The 19,312-nt window shown below is 56.4% G+C and overlaps 1 protein-coding gene across 1 annotated transcript in view; it reads right to left on the bottom strand.

Moving 5' to 3' along the window:
• Nucleotides 1–6,258: 6,258 nt before the first annotated feature.
• The window catches only part of ZBTB40 (zinc finger and BTB domain containing 40), a 58,373-nt gene continuing 45,319 nt past the window's right edge, over nt 6,259–19,312 (bottom strand). Inside the window, exons 12-18 of the mRNA XM_084874833.1 lie at nt 19,051–19,257; nt 15,948–16,112; nt 14,941–15,155; nt 13,732–13,894; nt 12,990–13,076; nt 11,582–11,808; nt 6,259–10,031 (exon numbers count right to left, since the gene is read on the bottom strand). Coding sequence (XP_084730959.1) covers nt 9,837–10,031; nt 11,582–11,808; nt 12,990–13,076; nt 13,732–13,894; nt 14,941–15,155; nt 15,948–16,112; nt 19,051–19,257 — 1,259 coding nt within the window. The 3' untranslated portion in view covers nt 6,259–9,836. The remainder of the gene's footprint in view (nt 10,032–11,581; nt 11,809–12,989; nt 13,077–13,731; nt 13,895–14,940; nt 15,156–15,947; nt 16,113–19,050; nt 19,258–19,312) is intronic.

Raw genomic sequence — 19,312 nt, forward strand, 5'->3', positions numbered from 1 at the left:
GACGGGAACTGAGCCTGAAACCTGATCGGGAACGGAGCCCACAACCTTTCAGGGCCCGGGATGACGGCCAACCAGCTGAGCCACACCGGCCAGGACTCGTGTTATATTTCTAACTGGACCTCACTGTTCTAGAACCCTGAGTTGGAGGAGCCATTATGCATCCAGGACTGTGCACCTCACGTGGACGGGGAGGGGGTGAGGGTGGGGGAGATCCAGAGGGGACCTGTTGCAGTCACAGTCGGAAAGCGGTGTCTGTCCGGAGATGTGCACTCAGGTCTCAGGACGGATTGGGAAGGAAACGGATTGGCAGGCAGCACTTCTGAGAGTTCTGACAACTGCTGGGGGCAGGAGTGTGACAGGCTCCCGCCAGGGCTGCTGGCAGATCTGACCTCGGCCGAAAGCCCCCACAGCGAGGGGCTGGAGCCTCTGCCGGGCCACGGATGTGCTCATTGGGAGGGAAAGGCGAAGCTCACTGCGGTCAGCACTGAAGGCTGATCCTCACTCGCTGATGAAGGGCAGACACAATTCTGGGAACACCACCTTGTGCCCGAGGCCCTAGGGACTGGCTGAGGGCTGTGCGGGAACAAAGCAGTGTCTGCGGCAGCCGGCCCCCGAGCCACCCCTCAGCCGGCTGGGCGGCGGCAGGCCTGTGGGCAGCCTCTCTGGGCGCCAGCTTCCTCGTTTGTGGCCGTGCCTCCGAGTCAGGCTTTGGAGCAGACAAACCTGGCCACCGGCTCTGCCACTCATCCTGAGCCAGGTCACCCCTGGCCGCACTTCCTCACCGGAAGGGCGCCGGGAGGGTGGGCGGGGACAGGTGCCAAGGGCTGAGCCGGGAGGAACGCGTGTGCTGTGCAAACATTTGCTGCAGGGACCTGGGAATCCACCCGCAACCAGACAGGCCGCCCCCGCCCCCCGAATCCCTCCCCCCGCCCTGCAGTGCTGATGGTGCTGGTGAGGGGCCAACGAGGAAGTCCTTTAGATCCTGATGAGTGCAACGAAGAAGTTAGAGAGCCAAAGGATGGAGAGCGACACCTCCCCGTGTGCCCACCCAGTGCCCTCCCGCCCGGCCCCCCACCTCCCCGTGTGCCCCCCCAGCCCTCCCGCACGGCCCCCCACCTCCCTGTGTGCCCACCCAGTGCCTTCCCGCCCGGCCCCCCCAGCCCTCCCGCCCGGCCCCCCACCTCCCCGTGTGCCCACCCAGTGCCCTCCCGGGGTGCCCTCCCGCCCGGCCCCCCACCTCCCCGTGTGCCCACCCAGTGCCTTCCCGCCCGGCCCCCCCAGCCCTCCCGCCCGGCCTCCCACCTCCCTGTGTGCCCACCCAGTGCCCTCCCGCCCGGCCCCCTACCTCCCCATGTGCCCACCCAGTGCCCTCCCGCCCGGCCCCCCACCTCCCTGTGTGCCCACCCAGTGCCCTCCCGCCCGGCCCCCCACCTCCCCGTGTGCCCACCCAGTGCCTTCCCACCCGGCCCCCCCAGCCCTCCCGCCCAGCCCCCCACCTCCCTGTGTGCCCACCCAGTTCCCTCACGCTCAGCCCCCCACCTCCCCGTCTCACTCCTGAGGCTCTGGCACCGGACTCCAGCAGCTGAGATGAGGAGGGGGAGGCGGCCGTGTAAGGCCTGCAGGTGATCAGCTTGGCCTCTGAGGAGGTGGGCGTGGCTGACTCCATAGGATCTCAGGCTGGGAACCTTTTAGCCTTGTCACCTCCCTCTCCCCCTGGCAGCCGAGCCCAGGGAGGCTTGTGGAAAAGCTTCTGGTCAGACCAGAGGGGGCCACCGAGGTATCCGGGGGACCCTCTCCTCAGGCCTCCTGAGCGGTAGGTTGAGGAGCCCACAAGCCTGGGGTTCTTGTCTTGGTCTCCCAGCCAGCCAGGCCCCACATGGAGGATGCAAGCCTTGACTCTGCCTCTTCGTCCTGAGGCGGCAGCCTCAACGGGCAGGGGTGGGACCCCTGCACAGACTCTCTCCTCTGAGTGCCCTGCGCCCCCAGAGCCCAGGCTCCACAGCTGGCCTTCCTGGGGTCAGGCCCAGGAAGCTAACATGGCCTCCGAGCCCTCTTCGGTCAGGACCTTCCCAGAGGCAGGCCAGAGCTCTCACCCCGCCTCTCGGCAAACAGGAGGGAGACAGGCTCCGAGGGCGGTGGCTTGCCCAGAGCCAGTGCGCCGGGCAGCCCACGGTTGGCGTTATACGTGGGGCCCTTCAGCTCTGACTCAGCCCCACCTCATGCTCTCTCCGTGCGAAGTGGGCTCTGGCTGCGGCCCTGCTGTGACTCCTCACATGACGGACCGAGAGATGGTGCCTCCTGGAGCCTGGGTTTTTCATTTGCAAAATAATAATCCACGCTCCTCTCCTCAGACCACTGCTGCCAGCGTCGGGCAAGTCAGCGATGGAAAGTGCTCTGAATTACGGGACCACGGAGGCTGGTAGCACGGAGAGTGGGCCGCAACCCCACGGCTCACCAGCTGAGGACACAGAGGGCGTCTGAAGGCCTTCACCCTGAAAGGGGCAACAGCGAACTGTGGGGATCAACAGTGCCGCTGAAAGTGATGGGAAACAGCAGATTGCTACTTGAGAGCGAGACATGGTGGGACTACCGTCACCCGTACACAGAATAAGAGAGGCCAACCTGGCCACGTGTTGTCCTCCCTCTCCTCTCTCTGCCCCCCAGGGCGGCCTCTTGGCTCCAATAGACCAGGTCAGGATGGAAAACAGGTGGATAAAACTAAAGCCACACATCTAACAAGACTGAGCAGGGGTCGGAACTCTGATCTGAGCGGCTCTGAATGGCTGCACTAATGGACACTATCTTCTGATCGGATATTTGCCCATAAAACGGTGGCTGTTCTAGAGAACATTTTTCCTGTAGGAGCCCAAGGTCAGGGGAGAGAGCGGGAAGTCAGACCAGCCAAGATGCTGCCCAGAGCTGCCTGGGCCGGGGAACCACCTCGCACTCAGCTGCCCCATGCGTTCTTCTCCACTGGAAGGAAGGGCCCTGCTGAGCCGGCAGGTGTTGACTGAGGATGTGAGACTGAGGGGTGGTCTAAGCCACTGATAATCCAGTCCCGGAGCAAGGCACAGGGCATGCGTGGTGCTGCCGGACACGTTCCCAGCTGACAAAAGCAGAGTTTAGGCCGGGCTGCAGTCTCAGGCAGGATGGGGAGAAGGAGAGAGCAGATCGGGAGACTCAGTAGGTCCTATGACAACACGTAGGTGTGACAGGCCAGGCTGCCCAGGGACTGGGAAGGATTAAAAAATGCTTGAACGTAGCGTGGTGCTCAGCAGCAAGCTCTGGAGCCAGTGGCCTGGGCTCCCGCCCCAGCGGTGCTCCTCACTGGTTATGTAGCTCAGGTGGCTTCCCGGGTGCTGGGGGCCTCACCGTCGCAGGGGAGGGATAGTAACAGCACCCGCATCATGGTGCTGGTGAGACGAGAATTACACTCGCTCTTTGTCCGTGTTCAACATGTGCTTAATGACAGAACTATTAATGATGAGAGCACTTCTTTTCTTTTTTAAAACATATTTTATTGATCTCAGAGAGGAAGGGAGAGGGAGAGACAGGCATATCAATGACGAGAATCATTGATTGGCTATCACCTGCATGCCCCATTCTGGGGATTAAGCCAGCAACCCAGGCATGTGCCCTGACCGGGATTCGAACCATGACCTCCTGGTTCATATGTCGATGCTCAACCACTGAGCCATGCAGGCTGGGCAAGAATATTTCTAAAAAATATTAATGCCCAACCCCCCTCCGCCACCACCACCTCATGAAAAAGAGAGAGAAGAGAAACCCAGCATGTATAGGCACTGCAGGTCTCCGGGCGGCATGGGTGTTTTTGGTTCTTGTTTCTCACATGTGACCCTGGCCTGGCCACAGGTCAGCAGTGCCCCTGGAGCAGGGCCCACGCATGGGACTGGGAACTGGTAGGCGCCCAGGCCTCCAGAACTTCAAGTCTACGACTCCGATGTGCCAGGCTTCCTACATGGGGTGTGTGCATGGATGGAATAAGGCTCAGTTCTTGCCCTTGCAGGGGTCACCGTTTAGCGAGGGAGGGTCTGTGCTCCCAAACCCGTAGGGGCCCCCAGCCTGTGGCTCACCCAGGCTCAGGCACCCCTTCCTCAATTCCCTTCGGTTCCGGGCTCACAGGCAGCTCTGGCCTTGGACAGGCTGGCGCCGGGCTGGACCCTGTGTGGGCACAGAGGTTTCTGTCTTCAATGGAATGGCCTGCTGGGTCCTGTGCCGGCCCCATGGGCCCCTTCCCCACGTCCTGCCCATTCTTATCAGACCCGCCTGATGGCTGCTCTATAAAACCTCCCCTGGAGGTGACAGTGGCTCCCTGGACCGACCTTGTCCTGTGTTTGATCAGCTGTTTGTGGCTTGAGCCGGGGAACCAGAGCGGGAAGAGCCGGCAGGAGTGGTGTTTGGTCAGAGCAGCCAGGAGCCAGGCTAGCTGCTCCTAGCTTTCCACTAATCTCCCTGGGAGGACGGAGAGGAGGGAGTGTGGACAGACCGGCCCACGGGTAACTTGAGGGTAGCATGGCCGGCTGGCAGGGGGGGAGGGCAGGGGGGGGAGAAGTTGGGTTCTCCCTGAGCGGCCACAAGGATAAGCACTGCAAGGTCCTGGCTGAGCAGCGGCATCTACTGAGCACCAAGCGCACTGTCTGGGCCAGGTATTTGGGGAGAGAGCGTCTTCCTGGACAGGGACCTGTGGCCTGGCTCACTGGGGGACAGGTGCACAGAAAGGAAGGAGCTTGCTGCCTGTACTGATGTCCTAGTGACGCCTCGGTCCTCCGTCATTCCCTAACTAAGGTGATGGCTCTGGGCCTCAGAAAAGTTACGTTGCACACCACTCGCGTTCTGAGTACACGCTCTCGGCGGGTACGAGGAGCAGTGAATGGGGATGCTCCGGCAGCAAGGCCAGAGGCCATCCACACTCAGGGCTCCGTTTCCTGAGCCCGGGCTGGGTGTGTCCCTGCCTGGCACGAGGTCGGTGCCTCACTCACACAGGGGCCTTCATTGGTGGCGCCCCCGGGGCTGGCCTGGGACACAGCTGTCCGCTTGCCTGGGTCTTGCACGCCCCTGCGGCTCACCCAGGCCCTCAGCCTCAGGGCGTGAGGCTTCCTCCTTCCTGCCCTCTCCCCTGCCCAGGCCACTGTCATGTACCTGGGATGTGGACAGGCACCCTGTCCGGGCACCTACACTCCGGGAGACATTTCACAAGCGCTGGCTTTCCTCCTCACCGTCACTGTGAGGGCGGCTCGCCCATGGTCATCGCCTAGTCAGAGGTGGGTGGAAGCTCAGAGTCCAGGCCTGAGGTGACCCATCACCCAGGACCCACCGGCCCATTTCCTACCTCTGCCCAGTCCTCCCGCGCTTCACCCTGCGGTCACCTTCACGCTGGAGCCAGCGGCTCCTCGGACGCTCTCAGGATTACAGCTCTAAAATCCACAGCGCCAGCCTCTCCCCACATTGCTTAGGCGGAGGGCATTGTGGGCTCTGGGCAAGTGTATCGGGGCGGCTACTCCAGGAGGCCCCCCTCTCCCTCCCAGCGTCGGTGGGCAATGCTGGCCTGAGCCAAGGCTGCAGTCTAGACACGTCCCCCCCCCCCCCCCCCCCGGCCTCACACACCGGATCTAACTGCAGAAACCACCACAGCTTCTGTGTCTGCCAACAACGTGACATTTCCAGCTTCCCCCACACAAGGTTTCTGCTTTATAGTTATCTGCTCAGCATCTCATGCTGTGGGGCAGCCGAGATTCTAGGATGCGTGAGAAGCGGTGGGTGTTGTGAGGATCCCTAAGGATGCGCGGGGACTGGAAGAGACACAAAGCGCGAAGGAAGGAACACTCGGTGCTGGAGACCGCAGGGAACGGCTGGCCCGTGTGAGGGACGTGATTAATGACAACTACAATTACAACACTCAACACAGTTAAGTCCAGGCTTTTAACCCACACCCCGATTCTGTGGGGTAGATATAACAATCCCCCGTTTACAGATGAAGCCAGAGCTCCGGAGGGGCCTCACCAGCCACACGGTCAGCACGTGGCACAGCCGGGACGTGCCCAGGTCTGGCCTGCACCACATGGCTCCCTGGGAAATGAGACTCCACAGGCCAGGCAAGCGCTCCCCCCGCACCTCCCTGTGAGCATGTCCCGAAGGTGCAGCGCCCCTAGGAGGCCAGGCCCCTCCAGCCTGTGTGACAGCTGCCCTGAGCCACAGAAATCATCTACATCATCATTCATTTGAAGCTCACGCAGCATCACGGTTTTCAAGGTACATATTTTATTTATATAGACCAATGCAAGGTGAGCACGAACAATGGTTTGTAATCCTATTTATACAGCACCATGTGCTGCTTAGTCGTCTTGATCACGGGCGGGCTGGCCTGGTAAGGTACGACAGACAATTTCTGTGATTTGAAAGCCCACGGAATTAAACTGCCCACGGTATACACTCTCCTCACACGTATCACCAAAGCACAGACAGTTTCTCGGTGTTATAGGCCGAGTCGATGGTGTAGCAAGTTCTGACTGTGCTTCGGAGCCTTTGGCCCAAGTCCTACCAGCCCCAAGGTTTTCCATGGCAACCAAAACAGTTATCAACCTGCCTTCACACTCCCTTCAACCCCAAGTCCTCCTTTATCGTCTACTTCCCCAGGTCCCTGGATGCACTGGGCCACACCGGGCAGTGAGTTCCTTTGGGAGGACTGATTCAAGTATGCCAGCATTTTCTCCATCACTGTCCAACCGTCTGGCCCGTGCCATAGAAACACTGCTATAAGAACCAATCAGGGTAAGGTGAGCTGTTTCCTTCATCCTTGGTCACTCACTGATCTCAGCCACATCCCTCCCACCTCATTGATATGCCATCAGCCTGTGGTGCCCACATTACCCGGGTGAGAGAGAAACTCCTAGGGCCCGCCTCATCTCCTCGATCTGGGAGTGTTCCTCACTAGCCAGGCACAGAGAACGGGCCTGAGTTCCACTTATCCTCAGCCCCTCTCAGGCCCTCCCTGGGGACGAGGCTGATGTGTTCCGTGGCCAGCAGCAGGAGAGTCTGCAGCAACCAGAGAGAGGGCCGCGATCTCCAGGGAACCCAGGACTCACACTGTAGACCATGAAGACCATGGCCTCAAACTTTTCCAAACACAACACTTTGGAGATGGGAGAGATGGGTTTTATAAAAATAAAGGAGACACCTCCGTCTTTGCCCCTGCGCTGCCCCTCTGGCCTCAGGCTCTGCTCAGACACCTCCCTACGGTCATCCTTGCTCCTGAGCCTCTACGTGCTTCTCATTACCTGGATGGTAAGTCCTGTCCCTAAGTGACTCCCATCACTCCCACCGAATTAGCCTTCCGCTCGCAGCCTGCCTGCCTGCCCCTCCTCACCAGCTGTCTCAGGAGCTTGGGAGCCACGGACTCCTCCAGACCATCGCATAAGCCCTGCGTTCAGCCGGAGGCCACAGGCAGCACCATGGCAATGAGGCAGAGAGAAGACCACTGCCATGAAGCAAGTCGGTGAGGGGGCGAGGCCAAGATAACAGTGTCCTCTGAGGCAGTAACTCAGAAGATCTCTTTGGCAGAAAGTGGCCAACTAGAGCTAGAAAGTTTTTCTACAATAAAATCACACCCGAGCATCTCCAGAGAGGGACAGTGTAAGGTCACTGCCAATGCCGCATGTTGCAAAGGTCCCCTCGGAGCAGAGACGAAACTTCCTTATCCCCGACCAGAATGAGCACAGGGCCATGCCCGATGCCGGTACCGGGGGAGTCCGACAGCAGCAGTCAGCCCAGGTCTATGTCAGCTCCCAGCTCGGCGACCTGCTGGGCTGGTGACAGGAGAAAGCACATGTCCTGTCACAGCCCGGGTCCGTCAGGAATGAAGAAAGGGGTCTCAGTACCTGAAGGACTGGAAGCTGGGTTTAAAACACACATTTTGCTTATTCGGAAGACTGTTTAAAAGGAGAAGCCCTTTTCTCCTGCAGGCCCTCAGCAATTCCTTCCCATTTCCTGGTGTTTTGGCTGGGAGCTGTTTTGAGGACACGCAGGTCCCAGCCGCAGCCTGTGGCTCTGAGGCGCTGTGTCCTCATCGCTGGGCTGGGCCGCAGGCGCTGTAAGCACAGGCCACTCCACTCCCTCAGTGGGTTTATCTGGTGTCAGCAGGAGAGTCCGTGTCATTTCGCCACTTGCAGATCGAGAGCTCTCCTGGGCTGACAGCTCACAGGACTGAAAAGCTTACGGAGACAGACGGGCTTGGCAGCAGCAGTGAGGGCTGCACGTGGAGGCTAAGTCTCAAAGGTTTGAGCACCATCTTCTGGTCAGTGTTTGGCTTTTGAGGCGACTTGCCTTTGAAATGTCATTGACTTCAGAATGAAGAACCCTGAGCTGCCCAGCTCCAGCGATTTGCACATCACAATGGGGACACCCTGGAGGCAGGAGTATGTGGGTGCAGGGCCCAGGTGGAGCTCACTGCCAGCACAGGCCCTGGCCATGCACATGCTGGTCAGTGTTAAGGGCCCTCCTCTGCCTTTCCAGCCGTGCGCGGTGGCAATAAAAGTCCCTCCCATGACCAACAGGGACCCTTTATCCTGCTTGCCCCTGGTGATGTGAAATGTGCTTGGAAAGGGGTGGGCTAGTCTTTCGCCTCCTCGAGCTTGAAGGCAGTGACCACATTGGGCACTGCCCTCCGCAGGGTTGGGGGGGCAAGCCCGAGGTGGCAGGGAGCCTGCCTGTGTGTAAACACTGCACTAGCAGGCCAACCTTCTGGCATGGAGGAAAGGAAGATAAATGCTAGTCATTCTCTCCAAATGGCGGGGACCTACATCCATCTAATTGCACTTCATAATGGACTCCACCACCCATTAATTACCAGATTACATGTTAGGAACGGAAGATAAAAAGCCTAGTGGGATTCAGACTCCAAAGGATCCCTGACCTGCAGAAGCGGTGGCAGCCTGGAGAGTCGGACAGCAGGCCGAACACCCAGCGCGGAGGACGGTGGCAGGAGGCAGAGCCGGGGCGGTCACGGGCACCGCTCCACCTGGCGCGGGTTGCTGGCTCTATTACATGCTCCGGAGGGAGGGGCACGGCCTCCGGGTCGGGCAGAAGGCAGGCGCTGACAGGAAAGGGGATGAGGGCAGCGGGGAAGGCCGAGGCTCAGCCTTCAGTACAGAGCACCACGAACCTGCCAGAGGGGCAGGGACAGCCTTGCAGCCTCCACTGAACACATCCAGAAACTCTTCCAAGGCTGCGCTGGCAGAAGGGCTGACGGCACTGCCCGATGGGAGTCCCCATGCAGATGAGGCCTTGCTGTGTTCACAGGCTGCTCCTGCCCATGACCAGCAGCTGGGGGATGAGAGATGTGAGGAAGTGCCAACTGTGCTCAAGACGGGGGGCCCCTGGATGGTCCGTGGGTGCTTTTCTCTCATTAAGTGGCCAGAAGGTACTGACAGCATCTGCAGCCCCTCAGTGGGGCTACGACCCCACACCTGCCGTTCTGTGCAGAGGGCTGCGGCTCCTGGCACCTCTGCTTACCTGGTCACCAGCTCCTGCCCACGGCTTTCCGACTCTATTTCAGAAGCTCTGCTCTGCTGCGGGGTGGACAGTGTGACAGGCCATGGCCAGCCTATGGGAGGGCAGAGGGTTGGCAACGATATGCTCAGACGTTGGTGGTTCTATGAGAAAGACGCTTCTGCCGTCTGTTTTCCAAGGGAGACTGTTTTGGTTGGTGCTGGGCTAAGTTGCTCATCACGCAGGACAGCCAGGGACCGAGGGCAAAAGGGCCAGCCGTGGAGCATTCTCTCTGCTGCCCGTGCAGGACCCCTTCCCCGATGAGCAGCCACTCACTTGGCCTCACCACAGATCAGGGTCACGGTCCCATCCAGCAGGTCCTCCACGGTCACTGCCACGAGCTCAGAGCTGGTCTGAGACGTCTGCGAGTCCGGCAACGTCACAAACACCTGGGACCCGGCCAGCTGGGTCTCCTCCAGAGTGATCACCTGCTCTGCTGAGGCGGCCGGCTCTGGGGCCTGGATCACCTGGAAGGAGACGACCATGAGGCTCTGGGCAGCGTCCATAGCTAGCTCCCCAGAGTTTGCATCGTTTCCATCCAGGCTGTAATGATGATATTTATGTTTTCACCTGAGGAGAGCAATTGCACGTGCCTAATGGGTAGAGGCAAATCTTACACACCAGTGATGCAAAGGAGAGGCAGGCAAACAATTTAAATAACCGTGTGCTAAATTGCTGTAATTTAGCTCAGTATGCCACCTCAGGCCCGGACTCTGATTACACACCGGTGAGCGCCGGCTCGGCTTCTCACACTGGGCCTTCCCGTCCTGAGGATTACACCGCAGAGTCAGAGCCGTGTGAAAGGAATGCCACCAAGGTGTCAGCGTCATGCTAGAACCACGGACACTGGAATGACACGCCGACAGGGGTGTTTCTGGGCCTGATCAGGCTAAGAGCCTCCCGTGGCTCCAGGGCTGCAGAGCGAGTGGATGAAGAGTGACTTCTGTCAACTCCCTCATTTGGCTCACCAGGCTGGCAGGGCAGGCATCTCCCCTCCCTCCCCAGGCCGCACCCCTTCCACGTCGGCATCTGTCAAAGACGGCCTTCCCGTCCAGGGAGGACCAGTCTGTGCTAAGTAACCCAGCTCCCGCTGGAACCTCCAGGCTGATGACCTGAAGTGCGGAGCTCAGGACAGCCTGATGCCCCTGCTATTTCAGGCCAGAGTGCCCATGGGGGCACAGGTACCCTGGCTCTTGAGAACGAGCCCAGAGCGGGGAGCAGGGCACTAGATAAAAGTGGCAGCAGTGGGGAAGCCCAGCTCTGTGCCGCTGGGAGTGGAGAGACCAACTGTGATGTCCAACCAAAAGCCATCCAGAGAGTAGTTTTCAAGCCGCGTGTTCGTTCCTTTTCTTTCAGCAACGGACTCTTCCCAAAGGCCTTACCCAGAACCGAACAGGTGAGAACGCCAGGAGCACAGCCTCTGGTGTAAGGCGGGAGCCACGCGGAGGCCTGTCCCTGACTGGCCCTCGCACCCTGGAGGCTGTGGAGCACGGCTTACCCGTGATGCCCAGGAGGCCGGACGGCCATGCCGTCAGCCCACAGCCCCTCTCCAGCCCCCCACAAACCCTGCATCCTTAGAGGGGAGCTGCCTTCCTTTCCGCCCCCTCTGGGAGGAGAGGTGTCCTGCGCCGGCGGAGGAGCTCTCAGGGCGACGGAGCTCCCAACAAAGAGCCCCCCCTCTCCGAGGCTCCCCAGCTCTCACCGCCTCCCACGGTGCCCCACCGGAGGCGGGAAGTGCAGGAATCAGGAGAGCCGCCTGGGTGGTTCTGCTTTTGGAAATTCTTGTTCTAGGCTCCCGCTACTTCGGGGCATCTCGCATGTGACGACCAGGACACTAGAACTTCCTGTTCTGTTTGGCAAGAGGTCCAGAGAGACTCTGACAGGTCCTCTTAGCGATGACTGGATCGCTTACAGGGCCCTCTGAGGACCCCAAGAGAGAGAGGCGTGCTGTGCGGGAGAGACCCCTAGAGAAGTCTTAGGGACCCCACGTTAGCACCCCGTGTCTGAGGGCCGTTACCTGCACCACCTGCGAGGCCGCTGCCTGGGCTTCAGTGCCCGCCACCTTTGGGTGCTCGGACTCCAGGTGGCCCTCCAGCTGGGCCGGGGAGGTGAAGAGCTCCCCACAGAGCTCGCAGGGGAAGGTGCTCTCCGACTGCTTGAAGTGCTCCGTGGTGACGTGGTGCTGCAGTGCTCCGGGGAAGCGGAAGGTGGCCGCACAGTACAAGCACCGGAACGGCTGCGACCCTGGAGGCGGGAGACAGGGAGGAGCTGTGGGTGAAATGGCTGAGAGACAAGGGCAGGGAGAGGGAGGAGCAGCGAGGAACACGCTCCCAGGCAGACCAGGGTTCTGTGGGCCCGAAGCCCCTGAGAACCACAGCTTAAACTGCCTCTGCAGAAGCCCACTATTCACCCAGCGGCAGGGAATGGTGCTGCCAACACCGTATGTCATCAGTTCTAGGAAGCATGTTTTAATGTCTCTGACACGGAGTCCATGGCATTTAACGACGCCATGGGAGAGGTGGCAGTTGGGTGTCACTGTCAACGACTGCACAAAGAACATGGAAACTGGGTGAAGCCCGGTACCAGGACCCGCACAGCATGTGACCAGGCCTGAAAGTCCCTAAGACAGGAGCAGTGCATGCCTCTCACTGACCGGAGCCCAGAGGCGTAGGAGAGAGAAGGCAAGGGTGAGTGTTCAGATCTACCCTCGGTGGGAATGAAAAATAAACCAGTTTCCTATGGGCTCAACAGCCCACAGCCAGAGGCCCCACTACGCGCTCCATCCAGCACTCTGGAGGGCAGTTACCACCATGTGGAGTAACACGCATGTCAACAATCTGAGTTGAAAGCTACCCTGAGAAGCTGGAGTCTGACCTTATTTATTTCTTTTGTTTCCTTTTTTATATATACTCATAAGAATGCATATTGGGGTGGGAACTGGGTAGAGGGGAGCTATGGGGGGGAAAAACAGGAATAACTGTAATAATCTGAATTAAGATTTATTTAAAAAGAAGAAAAAAAAGAATGCATAAAAATCTATATCAAATTTAGTCCAAAACAGCACTTAGAATAATCTGTAAGTTCTAAGTGACAAGGAAGCAGAGTTTAATTAGCAGCTGTGTTTCTTTCTTAATGGTTCATTCTTTTTAAAGGATGCATCTTAAACTAGCTTTTAGATTTGATGAGACATAGTAGTAACAATGACAATCACAGGTCATGCTTATGGAATGCCAGGCCCCTATGTGTATTCTGTCTACTGGCATATTCAATCCTGACAGTTACCTGATGAGGTGGGAACTACGCCTGCCCCCGTTTTACAGATGAGGAAACTGAGGCACAGGCAGCTAGGCTACGTGGCCTGGGTTGCACAGCTGTGAACAGTGGAGAGGAGAGTCTCCGCCGGGCAGGGGTGTGGTGGCACTGACCTGAGTGCTGGCACTTGATGTGAACTTGAAGCAAAGCTGGCGTGGGGAAAAGCTCCTTACACTGCTCACATTCATGGAACTTCATATCTGCGAAGCACACGGGAAGAAAAGGATGGCTCCCTAAGGCTGGACAGTGACAGGGCTGGGGCAGGGGTGACGCCTAACACTGAGCAGGCACCTGCCAAGTGCCAAGAACCTTCCACCTATGACATATCATGCACTCTAGTGGTGAAGACGCCAGCGCTGGGTCCAGACGGCCTGGCCGCAGGTTGTTGTGAAGATTAAAGGACAAAATACATGTGGAGTGCTTAGCATAGCGCCTTGCACACAGGAAATGCTTCGTAACTGCTGGCTGTTGTGATTATCCTCAGATTCCCCTGCAAGGTAGGTATTAATTATAGGCATCCTGAAGAGAAGGAGGCGGGCTCAGAAAGGAGGTCACTTGCCAAGGCCATGCAGCTGATCAGTGCTGGTCAGGCCTTCCCCCCAGAGCCGCCCTCCCCTTGTGCTGTGGCTGAGTGTGACTCGGGCTGGGAGCAGCTTGCACCGCCCTCCATCTCTGGGTTAGAGAGCTACTGCCACTCAAGCCGCTGTTCCTGGGCACCAGGGAGGCACCCTCCAGGTGTGCTGGGAGAATGAAGGCATTACCACCGCACCCTACTCTAGCCCTGAGTTGGAGTTCGGTGTAAACCCAGGATCCGCGTCACTAAGCCTCTCTGCTCCCGCCTCTGGCACCGCTCACCTGCGTGCTCTGTTTTGATGTGCTTCTTGTGCTCAATGGAGTTGGAAAAGGTTTTGTCACATGAGCTGCACTGGAGTGATGAGAACTTAGAAGATCGATGGTTCTGAGCAGCAAACACGTCAGGGTGGTGGGTCCGATTGTGGTACCACAGACCAGACAATTGCTGCAAGGAATTTGGCAAATGTTCAGTTTCAAGATGTTCCAGCAAGCAGAGCGCTCATAAAGCCCTCATGCGAGAGGGACACCGCTCTCCGGTCGGCGGTGGGTCTGGACTCCCACTCTCTCCTGCCACCGCGTGCCGGCCTGACAGAGGCTAGGGCTGCGGGAAGAGGCCCCTGCGCGTCCTGAGAGGCCACCCCAGGGCAGGCTCAGCAGGACACTCACTCCTCACAAGCCGTGAGGGAGGAGTTAGAATCATTTCCGTGAGGCGGAGGCTGAGACAGAGGGGTAAAATGCCTCACTCAGGGTCACAGGATTAGTAAAGAGCAGGAGCAAGATTCAAATCCTGGCGTCTGCCCCTACTCCACAGGCAGGTGACGCCTCCTCTGGGTTCGGAGCAGCGCTGGGCTCTCCCTAGAATCCCACTGTTTCCTAGGGAGCAAGCCTTCCTCAGCTCTGTACCGTAATGTCTCAGCACAAAGCCTGGCACAAAGTCAACATCCCAGTCTCTGCTGAGCTGCAATGAGTTGCTGGGCTTCTCTCCATAACCTAAATCTTACAGTTACTGGCAAGGACCCTTCTCTTCTCTGAGCGCTTAGGTTTCCAGATGAGTGGTTTCTTTTTTAGTTCTCTATAGAGTTTCCCTTTAATTACATACCAAATTCTAAGGTAAAAAGCAGAGCCCTTCCCTGGGAGTTAAAAATAATAGTCCGAAACACAATAATTCTAGGCAGCGTTACAGACTCTGTTGCCATTCTCATGTCCCTCCACACTCGGGGTCAACAGAGTCTAAAGAATGTGACTGCCCTGGGGGAAGCAGCACTCAGGTCAGAGGGTGAGAACTGGGCTGCATTTAGAGCCCCCCGAACCCCCCATACCACTCCCATCAGATCACCTTAGCAAATCTGCTCTAGTACCAGCTGCATCTTCATGAGCGCCAGGCAAGCCGTCCCACCCGGAGACACCATGTGCTCCTCAGACCAGACCAGGGAGAGAAGCCGAGGGGCAGGGACAAGGTACAGGGCTGAGCGCCAGGGAGCCTGCGGTCACCTGGTAGGCCTTGTTGCAGATCCCGCAGCTGAAGGGCTTCCCCCCAACGTGGGTCACCATGTGGCGCTCCAGCATGGAGGGGGCGCTGAAGATCTTCCCGCACGTGGGGCAGGGGTGGTAGTCCTTGGAGTGCACCTCGTGGATGTGCTTGCGGTGATCCTGCAGCGTGGAGAAGCTCATCCTGCACTTCTTGCAGTCATACGGGTCTTCTATGTCTGGTTCCATGAGGGACGGCCATGAGAGGAAGGGGTGGGAAAAACACAGGCTGGTCAGTAAGGTGTGGGTGGCCGTGCACAGCTCCAGGTACAAGACTGTCTTTAGAGGTCATACAAGGTCACAGGCTCCGAGGACCAGAAGTCAGTACAGCAATCATCTGACTATCCTAGCTTCATCCCGGGAAGCTTCTGGATTAACCAGCTCTGCAGCATCAAACAGTTCCCCTCAATTCCTCACTTCACATCTACCAATTAAAGTCTGTTTTACTGCTGTCCGGGGTGTGCTGCTCTTCTGCTTGTTTTCTAATTCTCCCTAGAGATTTCTGACATACTATTCGTATGTCAGAGCATCACTATTCGTATGAATGACAGGAGGAGTGCTCCCTTGTTCTCCACTTTAGATGCGATAATAAAAACGCTTGCATAGGTAATGTTTAATGACACCGTGTGACAGGCACGTTCTCAGTGCCTTGCATGTGTTAACCCACTAAATCCTCCCAACAACCCTGTGAGTAGGTGCTAGTCTCTACAGAGGAGGGAAGTCAAGGCTTAGAGAGTGCGGGTGGCACAAGCAGGAAATGGCTGAAGTAGGTAGCAACCCAGCTTTCATTCCCGGCTCTGGTAGAGTGGGGCCCACCTCTGGCAGAGTGATCATGTGTTATGACTGTCACATGTGTGAGGCCTTGATTGGGGCACAGCTCTGGTAGAGGGACAATTCTGTTATGACTGTCTAATGTTTTCTCAAGGCCAGGTCTGTGCCGAGTGTCCATCAGCCACAACCTCGGTACATACTGTGAAAGGTGTGCAGGTGGATGGAGAGGCCATTGGCCTGCCGGAAGCCCTTGCCACAGTCCCTGCAGACATAGGGCTTGTCCCCGGTGTGGGTCCTCACGTGGCGGGACAGCTCGATGGACTGGGCAAACACAGCATCACAGTACTGGCACGCGTACATTTTTCCTGGAAATACACATGCGTTTATTAGAGCCAGCACTAAACAGGAGGCAGATGCAATACGATGGGTGAGAGCCTGAGCCTTCCCATCAGAGGATGCCTCAGCAACCCAGCTGATCCACAGCCGATGTCAGTGCGGGCTCCCCCTCAGGAACAAGGACAGAGCTCTTATCACCCAGATTACCCATCTTTACCAGGCCATCTTATCACCCAGATTACCCATCTTTACCAGGCCATCTTATCACACAGATTACCCATCTTTACCAGGCCATCTTATCACACAGATTACCCATCTTTAACCAGGCCATCTTATCACACAGATTACCCATCTTTACCAGGCCATCTTATCACACAGATTACCCATCTTTACCAGGCCATCTTATCACACAGAGTACCCATCTTTACCAGGCCATCTTATCACACAGAGTACCCATCTTTAACCAGGCCATCTTATCACACAGAGTACCCATCTTTAACCAGGCCATCTTATCACACAGAGTACCCATCTTTAACCAGGCCATCTTATCACCCAGATTACCCATCTTTACCAGGCCATCTTATCACACAGATTACCCATCTTTACCAGGCCATCTTATCACACAGATTACCCATCTTTAACCAGGCCATTTTATCACACAGATTACCCATCTTTAACCAGGCCATCTTATCACACAGAGTACCCATCTTTAACCAGGCCATCTTATCACACAGAGTACCCATCTTTAACCAGGCCATCTTATCACACAGATTACCCATCTTTAACCAGGCCATCTTATCACACAGAGTACCCATCTTTAACCAGGCCATCTTATCACACAGAGTACCCATCTTTAACCAGGCCATCTTATCACACAGATTACCCATCTTTAACCAGGCCATTTTATCACCCAGATTACCCATCTTTAACCAGGCCATCTTATCACACAGAGTACCCATCTTTAACCAGGCCATCTTATCACACAGATTACCCATCTTTAACCAGGCCATCTTATCACACAGATTACCCATCTTTAACCAGGCCATCTTATCACACAGATTACCCATCTTTAACCAGGCCACCACAATATGGCAGAGCTCACTCCACACTCAGCAAACAGATATATCTGGGTGTCCAGAAACCCCCAGATCTGAATCCCCTGAACTTTTTCAGTACGGAACTGCAGCAGCACATGAAGGTGAGACTCAAAGCTTCTCCCAATGACTTGCTATAGTTATTATAAGTCACCTGGCTTCTCTATTTTCTCACTCTGACAAATGTTAGGCTCATAAGACCCATTTTGGACTTTTAACCTCCAAAGTGGTAAGATGATACATTCTTGTTGTTTTAAGCCATTGTCTGTAACACACGGCTTACCTTGGCGTATAAGACCCTGCAAGGTCTGGCCTTCAGCGATCTCTCTGACCGCCTCTCTCAGCACTCACTCGTTTATTCTGCTTCAGCCCCTTCCAGTTCCTTTGGTCTCTCACACAGCTCAGCTCATTCCTGTATGGGATGCTTTTCCCCTAGAGCTTCTGCTGGTCCCATCTCTCATTTCATTCAGGTTCCTACTCAGTTCTCAGCTCTAGAGGCCTTTTCTGATTAAATAAACAGGCCCCTCCTCCTCCGTCCTCTTGCTTTTACCCTGCCTTATTTCTCTTCACACAATAACCACTACCTAAATTTATATTACTCATTATTTGTTTGTGGTCTGCTTTTCCGAGAGCAGAGCAACAGTTACATTGTCCCCAGTGCCTGCAACAGGGCTCTGAAATTCATTTACTCTGTAAGTGTTTGCCAAGCGCCTTCCATCGCTAATACTATTCCGAGTTCTACAGGTACAGCAATGACACAAAAGACTGACAGCTCTGCCCTCAAAAAGCTTTCATTCTAATCGGGGAGACTAACGCTAAGCAATGACTAAGGTAGATAATAAATCGTATGACAAGCACTATGGAGAAAAATAAGGCGGGAATTGGGCTGGGTCTCTGAGATTTCACACAGGTGGTCAGGAGAAGTGAGGTGAAGAGCCTTCTCGGGGTTTTAAGCAGAGAGTGACAGGATATAGTTTAATTTCAAAAGGACCACCCTGCCTATTTACTGAGAACACTGTCCAGTGGGAGGGTGAGAGGAGACCGGTTCCAGTGGGAGGGTGAGAGGAGACTGGTTAGGAGTCTTGCAATCCAGGCAAGATGCAGCAGCATTAGCACTTCCATATAAATGCTCCAAACTATGCAGAACCCTTGGAGAAGACTCCTCCCCTCCGACCAGACCAGAAACCCCTAGTCCTCCTCCCATACCTCCAGGTGTTGTTGGGTATCACACCACCGGTGACCGCACTGTCACTCTCTCTGCACTAGACGCTCTAAGCCACCAGCTCTGTGAGCACAGGGCCCAGCTCACTTACTCGGCATCCGCCACTGCCCGATCCACAGTAGGTGTGCAATCAAGGTCTGTCCCATGCTCCAAGTCCACCTTAAAGTCTAGGGAATTCCTGGCTTTATGTAAGTTCTATGGCTATAAAGTCAGAGCGCTGCATTAGTCAGCGTTCCCTCAGAATCACTCACCAGAGCATTTACATGCCTGCGCACATGTGCTGCCTAGAGATTTTGTATTCTGTTCTGTTTTTAATCTTCTTGAGATACAGATCCTGCCTAATTCCAAGTGGGTTTTCAGGCAGCTCACACAATTCAAGTATCAGGAGAAATGAAGAAATTCTTGCCCAGACGGTGTGGCTCAGTGGTTGAGCAGTGACCTATGAACCAGGAGGTCACGGTTCGATTCCCAGTCAGGGCACGTGCCTGGGTTGTAGCTCAATCCCCATGTGGGGCGCAGGAGGCAGCTGATCAATGATTCCCTCTCATCACTGATGTTTCTATCCCTCTCTTCTTCTTCTCTCTGAAATCAACAGAAACATCACACACACACACACACACACACACACACACACACTTCCCCATGCCTTACCTTCGGAGTGCTTCTTCTTGGTGTGGTAGGCCAGGGCCGAGGCCTGGGTGAAGGTCATGAGGCAGTGCTTGCACATGAACGGGCGGTCCCCCGTGTGGAGGCGGAGGTGGTTCTTCAGGGTAGAATTGGCTGCAAACTTTGCCCCACACTCTTCGCAGGAGAAAGGCTTCTCGTCAAAGTGCTCGGTCAGCTTGTGGTACTGCATGCCTGGGGAGGCCGGCCAGGGACCGGAGAGATACCAGTCATCAGTGCCATGACGCTA

Source organism: Pipistrellus hanaki, assembly GCF_964339955.1.
Source record: "Pipistrellus hanaki genome assembly, chromosome: 2".
Taxonomy (NCBI): Eukaryota; Metazoa; Chordata; class Mammalia; order Chiroptera; family Vespertilionidae; genus Pipistrellus; species Pipistrellus hanaki.